The sequence below is a fragment of the Puma concolor genome, chromosome B3, assembly GCF_028749965.1.
Source record: "Puma concolor isolate L17-30 chromosome B3, mPumCon1.1.hap2, whole genome shotgun sequence".
Classification (NCBI taxonomy): Eukaryota; Metazoa; Chordata; class Mammalia; order Carnivora; family Felidae; genus Puma; species Puma concolor.
Genome location: NC_141672.1, coordinates 93,720,951 through 93,735,779, shown reverse-complemented (window position 1 = coordinate 93,735,779; position 14,829 = coordinate 93,720,951). Strand labels below are relative to the sequence as shown.

Here is a 14,829-nt window from a genome sequence, read left to right as displayed (position 1 = left end):
CACAAGCCATGAATTTCAGACCCAAACAGAGTTGCACTTGAAATTCTGAATTCCTTTTTACTTAATCATGTAATAAAAGCTGAGGGCAGTCTCTTTAGTTGACATTTGAATAAGTACAACCAGTGAGGGAAGCATATCTGGGCTTTTCCTTAGAAACAATAGTGGTGCCCATATTGCCTGATTTTCCAGGATCTCTCCACGTATACTGGAACTGCGGGGAAGGGACAGAGGCTGCAATCCACAGAACTCCTTCTTCTCCCCAAACTGGCCCAACTAACACTTGACATCTGAGGGATATGCTTAGCAGAGAGGTAAATCAGAAGTTCTTTCTGGGCCAGAAAATAGGTAGATGTGTTTTTTAACCTTCAAAGAGAGCCCCAAATTATACTAAAATGATTAAAACACATTTACATATCAGATGGTTTACATTTTTAAAATACTTTTACCAAATATACCCATACTATTTACAAAGAAAGTGGGGTATGGGGAGGAGACTAAGATTCATGGGTGACCTCCTAGGTGTGAGCTATCATGGAAATTATCTGACTTAATGTTCACAACCATACTGAACATGAGAAGAAGCTGAGGTTTACAGAGTCCACATAAGTAATTTGGTTCGATTGCTTAAGCAGCTAAGAAGTGAAGTTGCTGAGATCCCAACTTGGGCCCCAGCCCACGGTCCCTAACCCAGTCATTGCTCCCTCCGGAGTGAACACCAGACACAGTAAATAGGCAAGCAAGCTTTCTTCTTCTTTGGTACTTTGTTTGTTGCCATAGTTAGGAACTTGTTACATAAAATGCTCCAAGTGACCTTTCGGCCTTCCCTAATGCTGGTATTTCCTGCCATGGTAAACCACAGAGACACCCTCAATCGCCGCCCCCCTCCCCCTCCCCCCCGCCAAATATCCCTAGTGAAAAGAAAATACATACAGTCTCCAATTTATAAACAAATCCAAGGTTTGCTTTTAGGTTGCCTATTTGGAATTAGTAAATCTAACCAATAGAAAACCCCACACGTGGCTAGTGGTATATCACATCTTCCTGATACTTCTCTTCTAAGCATGAGATTCCACCTGTTACCTTTGGCCCCCACATTCTCAGGCTCTCAAACCTCCCTGTCTCAGCACTCCCTTTGTCCTGTAAGCTTTTGCAGTATTATTTTTTTGTTCTGTGATCTTGCTTTGGTGCTTTATAATAACTTGTGTAGGGCAGTCTTTTCATCTTAGTGTGTTCTGTCTCATCAATTCCCAGGAATCCTGATGACATCCTGTACCTAGTTTGGGCCTCACAGCTCCTAGCTCCTGGTTGGACACAACGATGTTAGTGATTGGTTATGAGAGGCCTATTGATAGGCTAGTATGACCCTCAAACACCTATTTAATCCATAATATATTTGTTTTGATATAATGTGACTTCTGCATTCTGAAAGAAAAGGTCAAGTGATTCAGAAGGAGAAAAAGGAAGAAAGCTTCCTACCCTTTTTTGCCAGATGTCTTGGCCAGAGCAAATTCAAAATAGAAGAAGGCATCTATGCCTCCTCCTGCCCTCCATTTGTCTCCTCCATATCCTAACATTCTTCCCCCTCAGCTTCTATAGGTCTTCAGATCATCCCAAAGCCACTCCTTAGCCTTGAGGGAGAATGATCCCACATTATACAATGGTTTCTTTCCTGCTTCCTGATGACATGGGAAACTTCAGGCTGGTGTGCCCAGGGGACAGTTCCTCCAAATGCCTCCTGATTTTCACATATTTTCCCTTCCTTTACTTGTCAGCCTATAGGTTTTATTCCGAATCATAAATATTGTAAATATGTGTATTTTTAACCAAAGCCCTCCTTGCAGAACAAGAAATCAGCCAAATGCTTATTGTATGTGCAGGTGCTGTTTGTAAATCAGAGATTGCCAACAACCCAGATATGGCCGGTAATATTTTTTAGCTGCAACAGTCACCATTTTGATCAAGTCTCTAACCTACTGATATAACATCTAAGTCAGCCAGCGGGGCAGTAAAATAGTATCATAGTTAATGTGCAAACTAATAGACATTAGCCCATTAGGACTTTGCGATTGGCAACTGTAGGTCCCAGTTTTGCCCCAAAAGATAGCCCACACTGAAAATTATATATATAAATTGTGGTCAAGTATTTATACTGGGTTTTGACCACCAAATTCATTTGAAACTGGGATATAAGCCAGTTTTGAACATTTCTTCCTATTCTTAACAGCGTTTGGTTTCCATTTACTAATCCCTGAGTATATAAATTATCAGTGGCTTTAAAGCAATGAAAAGTAGAAACTAGGAAGTTTTATTGCTCCTTCTTCATAGGGAAGGTGCCACCTGTAGCTTCACAGAGCTTATCTTGTCTGCCCTCCTCTCTCCGGCCATTTACCCTGGATCAGGCTGCAATGAAACTCGCTCTGCCTCTCTGTTGAGACTATTAGTCTGACTGCAGGTGTAGGAACTGGGGCCACAATACCTGCTAGTGGTTTTTTTTTTAAACGTTTATTTTTGAGAGAGAGAGAGAGAGAGAGAGAGAGAGGGAGGGAGAGAGACAGAGTGTGAGTCTGGGAGGGGCAGAGAGAGGGGGAGACACAGAATCTGAAGTAGCCCAGACTCTGAGCTGTCAGCACAGAACCCAACACAGGGCTCAAACTCAAGAACGGCGAGATCGTGACCTGAGCCAAAGACTGATGCCTAACCCACTGAGCCACCCTGGTGCCTCCCTGCTAAGTATTAAGTATTTTTCAGAAATAATCTGTATTCTTTCAAGCTGATCCCTAATTTTATTTGATGGTTTGTCTAGGTTTTTTTTGTAGCCTTCTTCCTATGATGTTAATAATTTATATGTGTCTAAATTAGCCTTCTTTTTTATTTTATTTTTAATTGATTTCTTGTAACCTTCAAGGTTTGATGGCTTTGTATTCTTAAGAATGATGTAGATGAAGACATTTATAGGTATGACCTTCTCTGATCAAACCTGAAGGTTAATATTTAGACCTACAGGAAACATAGTGGTGAAGTTTTAACTATAAAAAATTCTTCATTTTATAAAAGCGTTTACCATTTAATTTCTTCAGATAGCAAGCATATTTAAAATAGTATGTACTTTTTACAACTTTATTGTGTATGGATATCACTGTGCAGTGATTCACTTTTGTTAAAGGGAGGTTCATTCTCAAGGTGTTAGGTGGATCAAGATGTTCTATACTTAGCTGGCTGCCTCTATTTCACGGTGCTTCCTCACCGTGAAGCACTTAGCTTTCTACTATGTCACAGGCTCCTTTTTGGTAGCCTAGACTTGTACTTCAGTGTGTCAATGTTGTCATGACAGTCAGACATGATGTAACCCAATAAAAGTGGTATAGAGAAATATGTCTTCCCGTGCTGCTTTGAGAAGATACCTTTCTGCCAAAAAAAAAAAAAAAAAAAATCTTTCAAGAACCATTGCATCTTATGGGACTAAGAACTTGGAATCATGTACATTTTGAACTTGTAAATAATCAGTGCCTTATAAAACCTGTTAGGGCCCCAGAACAAAAGGAAATCTTTATTAACAAGCATTGGATCTGACGGCAAAGTGGCTCACTCCTTTAAAAAAAAATCTTGCAAGTCTGACTCACGGTTTCAGTCTGAAAAATAAGAAAGATCTTTTAGAAATGTAGACTATAGTGCAGACTTCATGTTGTTTTAAAATAGATTTATATCAATATTTGCCTAAAGTGGCTCGAATTAAGTAGTTTGAAACCAAGGACAACACAGTCTCCCTTCAGTATAGAGACATGTCTTTATAACTAATTAACTGTCACTGCCAGTGATTTTCTTAGTCTCTCTTTTCCTATGGCACATATGGTTGTAATCATTCGTTCCCACCTTGGGGATGGAATGTGGGACATTGGCCAAGTGCACCAGCTCGCAGGGGCGAAAGGTGTGAGACGAAGAGAGTTCTGACTGAGTATTGTTCCCAAGCAGGGCTCACCGCTTCCCTCTCAGGAGGCAGGAGTGTCAGCGCATCCTGCCTGCCAGAGCCCAAGTGTGAAGCGTAGAGGTGTTGGAGGAGGAGAGGGGTGTTCTGAGTTCCATCCCAGTGATGTGCGCGTGGCTGTGCTTCTTTGTTCTCACAGATGTACGCCCTGGATACTGCTACACGGCTCTGGCAAACGGGCGCTGTTCTAACCAACTGCCGCAGTCCATAACCAAAATGCAGTGCTGCTGTGATGTTGGCCGATGCTGGTCTCCAGGGGTCACTGTCGCCCCTGAGATGTGTCCCATCAGAGCAACAGGTAAGAGCCCTTCCAGTTGTCTGCGGAGTATCCCCAGTTCTACCCCCACAAGCCCAATGACAATGTGCATGATGCAGATCTAGTGGAAATCCAGGTAAGTGAAAAAGATTCCAGAAAATAAAGAGACGATTCTCAGGGAAATTTCCCCAGACAATGACTTGGGGGGAAAAATCGAGATCCGTGCAAATAATAATGTTTTCTGGTACTGCTTCTTCCTTAGCTTGCCTGTTACCGCTAAGTAGCAACCTTTTCAGAAGTACTTGTCCTCTCTTATTCTGTATTTCTTTTGGCTCTCAAATAGTCCTTAAAGCTCACTTGAATAAAACTCACTTCTTTCAGAGTCTTTCGGTGAGTTACTCTGGATGCACGTTTCCTCCTTCCCTAACGTTTGACACTTTCCTCTTGCTTGTTGCCAATTCTTGTTGACTTTTTTTCTCTTTGTAATACCTCTTTCATCTGTCATATTCCTTCCATTTCCACATAAAGCTCATTTTCTCTCGTCTGGACTATTGCAGTGGCCTCCTAACTTGTCTCTATGAAATCCACAGCTGCCGTATACATTTCCCAAAGCATAACTCATCTGAAGTTTGGTTAAAAAAATTATGGCTGGGGATAATGTAGGAAAAGATGTCCAGAAAATTTTTCCCAGGATGAATTCAGGCAGTATCTAGTGGTCCAAATCACTCCATTTCTTAAAAATAAAATTTTACTACTTGGCAGAGAGCATCTCGTGTCCTCAAATCTGACCCCAGTTCATCTTTTAATTCTTATTCTTTATGGTAGCTTTACTTTCTAGTTAAGTTATACAATCAAGCTTTCCCTGAAGCCAGTCTGAAGATTTCTAAACTCAGATATTCTTTTTTTCCTAAAACTTCTCCTCAGTTGAAGTTCTTACTCCCTACTTCCTATCTCTACTACTTTGCCTGTTAAATGCCGTCTTGTTTGTTAAGGATCCTAACATGATTCCCAATATGACCTAATTCTTCAATGTCCCAAGATAACCACAGCTGGAAATGCTGCCTTCTGTCTCTGTGTTCCAAGTTTTTACTGTTGCTATGGCACAAATCCCATCTACTCTGCTTTGTGCCAATTTGTGTTCATGTATTGCCTTTTTACTAGCTGATAAATCTCATTAGGAGGTCTCATTCATTATCATAATGCCATATTCTTGATGCTTTCATAACACTTCCACAATTTTTAGCAAAATCTTCCTCATAGGAGGCTTCCACGTAGAGTGAACAATTTATTAAGTGACCTCTTTCCCACCAGATTTAAGTAAGAACCGGGGTTATAGCTCCTTCCCAATCTGATTCCTGAATGTTGTGTTTGAATCAGAGCGTTTTAGCAGAGCAAATCAAGGTGGGGAAGGATAAACACAGAGTTAACGGATTACTGTAGAATGTTACACACAGAATGTAAATTTCCCATTATCATGGATTCTACACCTGCTCACAGATGCACTCTAAAACTTCTCTTCATTGCTGAGAATTATATGTGTGGATTAAAGAAGCAATAAGAATCTTTCAATACATTTTAATGTATAACAAGTAGTATATTTTGTCTGATTTTCATACTGTCTTTGGACTAAAAATATAGCCCATTGTCCTTAGTGCACTAGGGGGAACATTTAGTAAGTTACTGTTTAGAAGTACATGTTGTCCTACTAAGACACATGTCTTGGGTACCAGGAAAATCACTTTTTAAATATATATGTTAATTTAGGAATCAGCAGTACTGGTGAAGATTCCTTTCTGTGCTGAGGCCTTGAAAAGAGGAGAGAGGGAAGGGCAGGTAGAGGTGCTTAAAAAGGTACTTTGGGATACATGAGCAGAAGGTTCTGTTCCCCTGTGTGGCTTTGCAGGGAACTGCTCTCTCATGTGTACCACTGAAATACCCCAAATCTAAGATAGGCCCAGGGAAAAGCAGACTGACAGAGAAAAGCTGATTTGCAAGTGGGTGTTTTGTTTGCTCCAACATTCTGGTAGCAATGCTATAGAGCTCTAGGCTCTTAAATTAAGGAGAGTGATGATGTATATATAGACACATGTAGGATTATTTTAGACTGGTCAGCTTTTCACCTTGTTAAAAAAAAATCAGTAACATCTCCAGGTTACATGGAGATAGGAAAGACGGATATCAGTTGAACAAAACGAGCTGCAGTTCGCTGATCCTGAATGTCAAAGGGGCTCATGGGAAAGTTAGGAAGTTGGACCCACTGGGAGGTTAAGATGAATTTTCCTACTCAGGTTAAGATGAATTTCATGGCATGCTTAAAGTCATATACTCACCTAATTAGCAGAGATCCTGATAAGGTATTCAACTTCTTTTATACAGATCCTAAAAGACTAAAGAAAAAGGCTGAATTGAAGCTTGGAAGAAAAATGAGTCCCTTAGTGTAATTACTATCCAGTTAAATCCAACACGTAGTTAATGAATTCCTCTTCTGTGAATTTGCAGGGCTAGATTCAGAGTGGGAATTAGTTATGAGTTAGTTATTATTCTTGACTTCAAAGACTGGGCACAGTCTTAGTAGTAGAAATGTGGGGGGAAGCTGGTAGCTAGGAAATGATACGTGGCGCATCCATAGATCTATGAGAGGGATCACTGTGGTTTGTTAGGAGGGATTGTAGCCTCCTGGTTCAGGGAAGCATAAGCAGTATACAAATCCTTTCCAGATGCAGTCAAGTGCTACAGAATCTGTGGGTTAAAATTACAGATAAACAATAATTAAATGCAGTAATAGAATTCTCTAAAAATGTAAACTTAACCTGAGTTGGAAATACCGTATGGGGTTGAAGATATTTTAGTAAAAGACCAATAAATAACAACAGAGTACATGGTAGCTAGGTATATTTAGCCGCTTGTAAATTGGCAGATTTTCCCATGAGGTTGAAACAGGAATGTAATTCCATAAGACCTATTACAGTGCCTTAGAATAAGTCAGATTTAGTCCATAAGGAAAAGACTGATATTAACCTAATTTCTGTTACTGGATAAAACTAGTATAGAAAGTATCAATGGGAGTATCCTTGTGTGGCAGTGATAATAAAATTGTTAACATTCTGGCAAAAGAGAGAGAAGAAAGAAATTAAAAAATCACATGGTTAATTTACATATAAAGGCGAACTATAACAAGATATGGCTATTTGTAGGAAACATGAAAATGTACTAGTAGTTAAGTAAATACATCCCTGGAAACCTGACTGCTGTTTTAAAACACCTTTTGGGAAGCTCAGAAAAAAAAAAAAAGGGTCACAAATCTAAAGAGGATTTATTCTGATAAAGACCTGGCATTGTGAGAAAGAGGAATACAGTGTATATGTGAAGTCAGAGGAAAATAGTTGATTAACTCAGGTATACTAGTTCAGGGAATCATTATGCAGCATTAACACTGGACACACACATACCCTGCCCCCCCCCATCCCTTCTGCCCTGTGGGGTGCTGCTGCTTCAACACTTTGTTGTCTTTTACAAATAGATATTCCTCAGGGCTCTCTGCACACACTTCTCTTCAGTTTCCACATCCATCCCTGGGGCTTTAAATACTACCTATCTACCGATAATTGCAAAACTTCTATCTAGCCCCTACTTCTTCTCTAGGCTTCAAACTCTCTTACACAGCTGCTGTGTGACAAATCTACTTGGATGTCTGACATCTCAAAATTCGTATGTTCAAATGGAACTTGGCCTCTATCCACCAAACCTGTTTCCATTGCAGTTTTCCCCATTTAGGTAAATGTCACCAACATCTACCCGTTTGCTAAACCAGAAGACTATGTCATTCTTGATTTCCTGTTCCCTCCGCTCTAACATTTACTCCTTCATGAAGTACTACTCACTTATTTCTAAAATATGCTTCAAATCTGTTCACTTCTGCCCAGTCCCATCACTGCCTCCCATGTCCAGCCATTGTTTTCTTGCCCTTAGTCTTCTGTAACAGCCTTGCCTCCCTTTAGCACATTCTCCATGTATCAGCAAGATCGATCTTCTGAAAATGTTCAGTTGATTACATCCCACATTAGTCTGAAGAGTTCCAGTGCCTTGCCATTTCACATAAAATAAAATCCAGGCTTTTTAGCATGCTTTTTAGAGCTCTGTGGGGTCCATAAATGGGATGGAATGGAGAAGGTGGCATTTGATTCTTCCTTGAAGTGAACCGTGACATAGGTAAAGACTCCTTAAATTTTGGGAGAGGCATGTGGTACATACCCTGGGGGGTTTGTTTTTAGTTTTGAATTACTGTTCCTAATAGTGACTATAGCTATTAAGATGGGAATGAAGCCAGTTGGCTTTTTCCCTTTTCTCCAATTGATCTATGTGGTTTCGCGATTGATTTTATTTAAAGCTGCTTTGAAACATAAAGGTGTCTTCCGCGGGCCTGAGGTACACTGCAGCTCAGCTTTTGTGTTCTGTTGTGTCATGCTTTTCCAGAGGATTTCAACAAGCTGTGCTCCATCCCTTTGGTAATTCCTGAGAGACCAGGATATCCTTCCCCACCCCTTGGCCCCATTCCTCCAGTTCACCCTGTTCCTCCTGGCTATCCTCCTGGACCTCCAGTACCAGTCCCTCGACCACCAGTGGAATATCCATACCCATCTCGGGAACCACCAAGTAAGGAGTCAAAAGTCATCTGGTTATTTTTCTTACGTTAACCAAGTTAACTTTTTTGTTGTTTTTAATGCTGATTTGGTCATTAAATTAGCATGTCAATTCTTAGATTTACTGTTTGGTTTACAGAGTGTTGTATGTAAGTTTCTTAATATGCCTATTTCATAGAGAAAAATAGCTTTCATCATCCTGATTAATGTCCTTTTGTTATTGATGTTTTGAGTCAACTGTAGGACAGTTAGTTAGCTAGTTATGGGAAAGATTTAAATCTGATTCACAGGGTGAAGTCATAGAGGAGGTATATACAATGAGTTTTCTATAATGCAAAGCAGCTTTGCAAGTAATTTCCAAGAACTGTTTGCCTTTGTCATTTACCCAAACTGGAGGCTTGAGGGCGAGGCAGAAGAGGTAGAGGTAGGGAGAAGTAGGCTACTGTGAGGCTGCAGGACCTGGCTACAGGTGATCTCTGTAAGCGGGCATGGAAATATGGTTTATTTGCCCCAGATGATCTTTGCCCAAAGAGTGTTTCCTTCCTTTATGTTTTAGCATCTTGCTCATTGTTAGTGGGTTAGGTGCTGATTAAAGATGTCCTAGTTATAAATGATTTCAATAGGGTTTCATGTTATTCCTTTAGGGGTGCTGCCAGTCAATGTCACTGATTACTGCCAGTTGTTTCGCTATCTCTGTCAAAATGGACGCTGCATTCCAACTCCTGGGAGCTACCGGTGTGAGTGCAACAAAGGATTCCAGCTGGACCTCCGCGGGGAGTGCATTGGTATGTGATACATATGGTTAGGTCTGCTCTGAGGGGCTATCACAATTCTGTCCCATGACTATATGGGTTTCCTGTGGCAGCTGTAACAAATCAGCTCCAAGTCAGTGGCTTAAAATGTAGTTCTGTATGTTAGGAGTCCAACAGAGGACTAAAATAACTGGGCTAAAATCAAGATGTCGGCAAGGCTGTGTTCCTTTTGGAAAGAATCCATTTCTTTGCCTTTTCCAGCTTATAGAGGCCATCTGTGTTCCTTAGATGATGGTCCCCTCCTCTATAAAGCCAGTGATATAGCATCTTCACATCTTGAATTCTCTTCTAATTCCCTCTTCTGCTTTTAAGAACCTTTGTGATTACACAGGGACCATCTGTACAACCCAGGAGGCTCCCCCATCTCGAGATCTGCTGATTAGCAACCTTGATTCCCCTTTGCCATGTAGCATATTCAGAGGTCTGGAGATTAGGACATGAACATATTTGGGGAGGGGTACTATTCCGCCAACTATAGGGACTTTTAACCTTCGTCATAAAATATGTTGAAGTCATTGCTGGTAGCTTCATATTAAGCCATCTCATCAAAAGTCTGACCATTAAAATAAAGCATTAAAACTGTCCCCAAATTATAAAATTTTGCACATTTTACTAACTTAAATGGATATAACTCACCAATTGTCTCTAAAACTGAAAAGTCGTTAAAACTGAAAAGAAACTTTGAGTTGTTGACAAGTCATTTAAGCCAGCAAAAGGAAGAAGTGTAACAAAAGAATAATTCATTTGTTAGATTGGAAAAGAACACCCAATTGCCATCTAATTTTTAAAAATAAGTCCCTTTCTTAGTTCTGTTATAAAGTCTAATTCTATCATTATGAATCAGGCAGAAATAAGGAGTTCTTAGTTTCTCACACTGTGTAGTTTCCTGGTGACATTAATGCCCCTTCTAGCAACACACTAGGAGAGAGTCATTCAGTCCATAGAAGTCATCCAGAACTGGGTGGAAGAGGGGACACGTAGCCCCCCGTGGTGGGGGGGAGGGGACACACCTGCGGCAAAAAACTTGTGACTCTGGGTGAGTGGGTGGGTTATCTTCCAAAAACCTTAGTTTCCTCATCTTTACAAATAGGGGGATATAAACCAGTTCACTGTTAAATATACTGATAGTTCTAAACAACTGTAAAACTAGTGGGAGCCTCTCTGGGTTGGGAGGTGGACTCTGGTCAGTGAGAATAGCTCTTTAAATGGTGTGTTTCATGTCTTGTTCTAATGTTCTCAGTGGAATTCAACAAGAGATGCTTAGATAAGGTGAGACCCCCTTTTGACTGAAAAATAGAGCTTCAGGAGATACTCAGAATTCTGCCTAGAAGCCATTTCTGAAATGTTAGTCTGTTTAATTCCCTTAGGCCAAACTCAAGGAAGAGAAAATGTTTATTAGCTTGGAGTGTTGAGTTGCTACGTGTTTGGCATTTTCCTCTGAAAAATGACACAGGAAAATAATACACTTTAACTGCTCAACCGGTTTTCAAGTGGCTTGTGACATGATACATTGTAGTAGAAAGAAAAAAGATCCTTTTCATTATGCTATTTATTTCTGAAAAGGAAAGTGTTTTAACATGTAAAGGAAACCAATAAAATGGTCTTAAAGTTGCGAGTTATTGTTCTCTAATTTCTTACTGAAATATACTGTATTTTGCAGATGTTGATGAATGTGAGAAAAACCCTTGTGCTGGTGGAGAGTGTATTAATAACCAGGGCTCATATACCTGTCAGTGCCGGCCTGGCTATCAGAGCACACTCACCCGGACAGAGTGCCGAGGTATGGTCCTAGCTTGGAACATGCTAAGTTAAGGGGACATATATGCTAAATAAAAGGTTTGCTTTGAAGGAATTTAACAGAGTTTGAATAACCCTGGCCAGGAGAGGCTAATAGGCTTGTTGCCTTTTGCACTCAACTCCAGATATTGTCACTCAGAAGGATAGCGTCATAAAATCTGGCGGAGATCCAAATCATTTTAAAAGATGCATCTGTTCCTGTGGGCATATCTTATTTTCACTACTTTTTTGCCTCATCACTATTGCCTCTTAATTTTTAATCTGAGAGCTAGGGAATGGGGTTGTCCTTTGCTGACACAGAAACTGAGGAAAGTTTCAGGTGAAATTGTATGTGACTGATTTCTTAATGGAACGATCTAAAGTATAAGGAAGGAGTCTGTGACTTCGTGCTTCTTATTCATGTGGTCAGCAGCAGCATTGCCTGGAAGCTGATTGGAAATACAGAATCTCAGGTCTGACCTCAGACCTACTAAGTCAGAATCAGTATTTTTAACAAGATCCCCCAGTGATCCATAAGCACTTTAAAGTTTGGGAAGCACTACTATAAGTGTTTGTTCACAGAATTTTCCCTTCAGGTTTGTTAATTTATTATGTCATCCTATATGCCTTTTATTGGATGACTGATATACTGTTTCTGCAACAGAAACAAGTAAGATGTTCTTTCAACCCTCAGGAAACTCAAATATCTATGTCTCTATAAATTTGGCACTGAATGAGGTATTTCACTGGTCACTAAAGCCAGATAAAAGGAAGAGAATTCTGTGTTAAAATTAAATGCAAGGAAAGGTCAGAAGGTTTGTATCAGTTAAAAAAAATTGCCAGCCATTAGTAAGAGTTAGTTTTATTTGTCTTTTTTTTTTTTTTTTTTTTAAGTAAAATCTCTTCACCTGAGTTGAAGTCATACAGTTTTTATTTTTATCGGTGACTGGTTTCAGGATCTTTGATTGTGATTCAGGCTTAGAGATTTCTTGCCATTGGTATATTTTAATACACTACCTGTAAATGGCAGTTTAGAGCAGAAGAAACCAGAGCACAGCATGTCCACCTGCTAGTATTTCTATTAATGGCCTACTTAATGAATATAGATAAGGATAGTTTAAATATTTAACAGAATATTTAATATGCTCAATAATTAGCATGTACAGTGTACTAGGCATTTTGCAATATAGAGAATAAACTGAAACCAATGTCTAGAAGACTGCACTATGAAATAAGCAAAGAGAAAAGATTATTGAGAGCACTCAGCTGGGGCAAGGGCCAGCTGGAGTAGATGAGTGGTGTTATCGCTCTGAGACTTAATTTACTAGAGACTGAGGATTACCTAAAAGCCTCAAACACTGTCTTCCTCAAGAGCCTAGTGCTAAGCTTATCTCAAACATAAGAAGTTGATGACATACTCACATTTTGGGGTAGATGCAAGTTGCCACAAAACAGAAAGACTGTGTACTTAGCTGAGGAGAAGTACATGACAGACTGAAGAGAAGGGGGCGGAAGAGACGGAACTACGGTAGAGAACTTTTAATGGCAAGCTTTCAGTTGATCTTGTGAGGCAGTGGGGAGCCCAGTGGTGTTCTGATAATAGTGAGGAGAGAAAATGCCGAACTCTGTATGCTGTTTATTTTATCCTTGGGCTTCAAAAGATTATAGAACCCTAAAAAAATTCTGCTCAAGAGTATGTGGCTTTTACTATTTTTTGGAGTGCGGAGCAAGTCAGATTTTTGCAAGGATTAAGAAATAAATGAGAGAGAAAAAGAGCGTAGGTTGTTGGCACAAAGATCAGACAGAAGAAAAGCCCAGACTGCCTCAGCTAGTCCAATGACTCGTGTGGAAACCACGGCTGGATCTGCCCAGAAAGAAAGTGCGTCTGAGGGTCAACCACAAGACAGCGTGCAGACGCAGGGTAGACAGAGTAAGCAATATGCCATGAATGCACATTCTTGTCGTCCAGAGGATGTTTAGGGTGCTTATGCGATGCGTAGGCACATGTGACCTCAACTCTGCACAGATAGTTCGGCCCCAGTCCTCTATTACACAGTTCCTGGGTATCTGTCTAGTGGGGAATAAGCCTGGCAAAGATTATATGCTCTGGAGACAAGGCAGTGTGTATTCATCCTCCTTGGTGTTCCTCCAGGTATCTAGCCTAGAAACTGAGGGGAACAGATAATCCAGTGCACCGTGTTGTCCAATTTGAATTAATCATTAATCTTTAAGTGAGCGATCAGATATAGATTATTCGAGTTATTGTCCTTTTTAACACTTGCATATCAAGCTCCATTGTTTACTTTGGTGTAATATGAAACACAACACAAAGAAGGAGAGGTGCCCTCATATTTTATTTGCTATAAATGCTTATAATGTTATAAAAGAAACTAAGAATATATAAACAAGAAAACTATACTTGGACCAGGACTGCCATAAGAAAGGTAAACATTTCAGTCATATGATTGCTGGTTTTCAGATGGAATGACTTTTTTTTTTAATAGGACTTTTGTTTTATTGTTCTGATGTAGCTATGAGATCTGCCTTTTGGAGCATGTGTTGAAAGATGCCAGCCAAAGTTTAATATAAATGATGATATATACTGGCTCATTGAACTAGCTAGGAAAATGGTGAAGACAAATTTTGTATATACGACTGAGATTTAAGGGGTCTAATTAGAACTTAGATCAAATGCTATTATGTTGGCAGTCTTTCTGTCACGTCTTGCAAACTCTAATTAATCATTTTAATATTGGATATCAAGTTTGGAGATGGGTTTGGAATGGAGGGAGGGAGAAATAAAATAATTTTGAGTCCGCCAAGTGAAGCTGTTTCTTCTGTTTTAACTTTAATCTTAGACATCGATGAATGTTTGCAGAATGGCCGTATCTGTAATAACGGACGTTGCATCAACACAGATGGCAGTTTCCATTGTGTGTGTAATGCGGGCTTTCATGTTACACGCGATGGGAAGAACTGTGAAGGTAATACCAGTATGACAGTAAGAGCGGTGTAATAATATGAATCCCCATTTTCCATTGCAGTTCCAATCAGAAGTCTAACAAGACCAAGCCAAACATTGAGTGAAAGGTCAAAGCAGCAAATATATTTCACAGATCGTTATGGGGGAGACAAGCATAATTTTCAACAATATTCGTACTTTTAATTACATTTCTGTGAGTCAAATAACATTTCAAATATATAAGGAGAGCTTGTCCTTGAGAGATCGATCCCTAGTGATAATAAAACTTCTATAGCATAAATCGTTACTTCCTAATTTTATACAATCAGAATTTGTACATGGGTTTTTTTAATAGGACACACCTAACCTCATATATTTCTTTTTTCTAATTGAAGTATAGT

The 14,829-nt window shown here is 39.8% G+C and overlaps 1 protein-coding gene across 2 annotated transcripts in view; it reads left to right on the top strand.

Annotated features, from left to right (window-relative positions):
• Nucleotides 1-14,829, top strand: part of FBN1 (fibrillin 1) — a 234,571-nt gene that overhangs the window by 120,166 nt on the left and 99,576 nt on the right. For both annotated transcript variants that reach the window (XM_086710629.1, XM_025918911.2), the window contains exons 9-13: nt 4,122-4,280; nt 8,712-8,891; nt 9,523-9,663; nt 11,351-11,470; nt 14,325-14,450. In XM_086710629.1, coding sequence (XP_086566755.1) covers nt 4,122-4,280; nt 8,712-8,891; nt 9,523-9,663; nt 11,351-11,470; nt 14,325-14,450 — 726 coding nt within the window. The remainder of the gene's footprint in view (nt 1-4,121; nt 4,281-8,711; nt 8,892-9,522; nt 9,664-11,350; nt 11,471-14,324; nt 14,451-14,829) is intronic.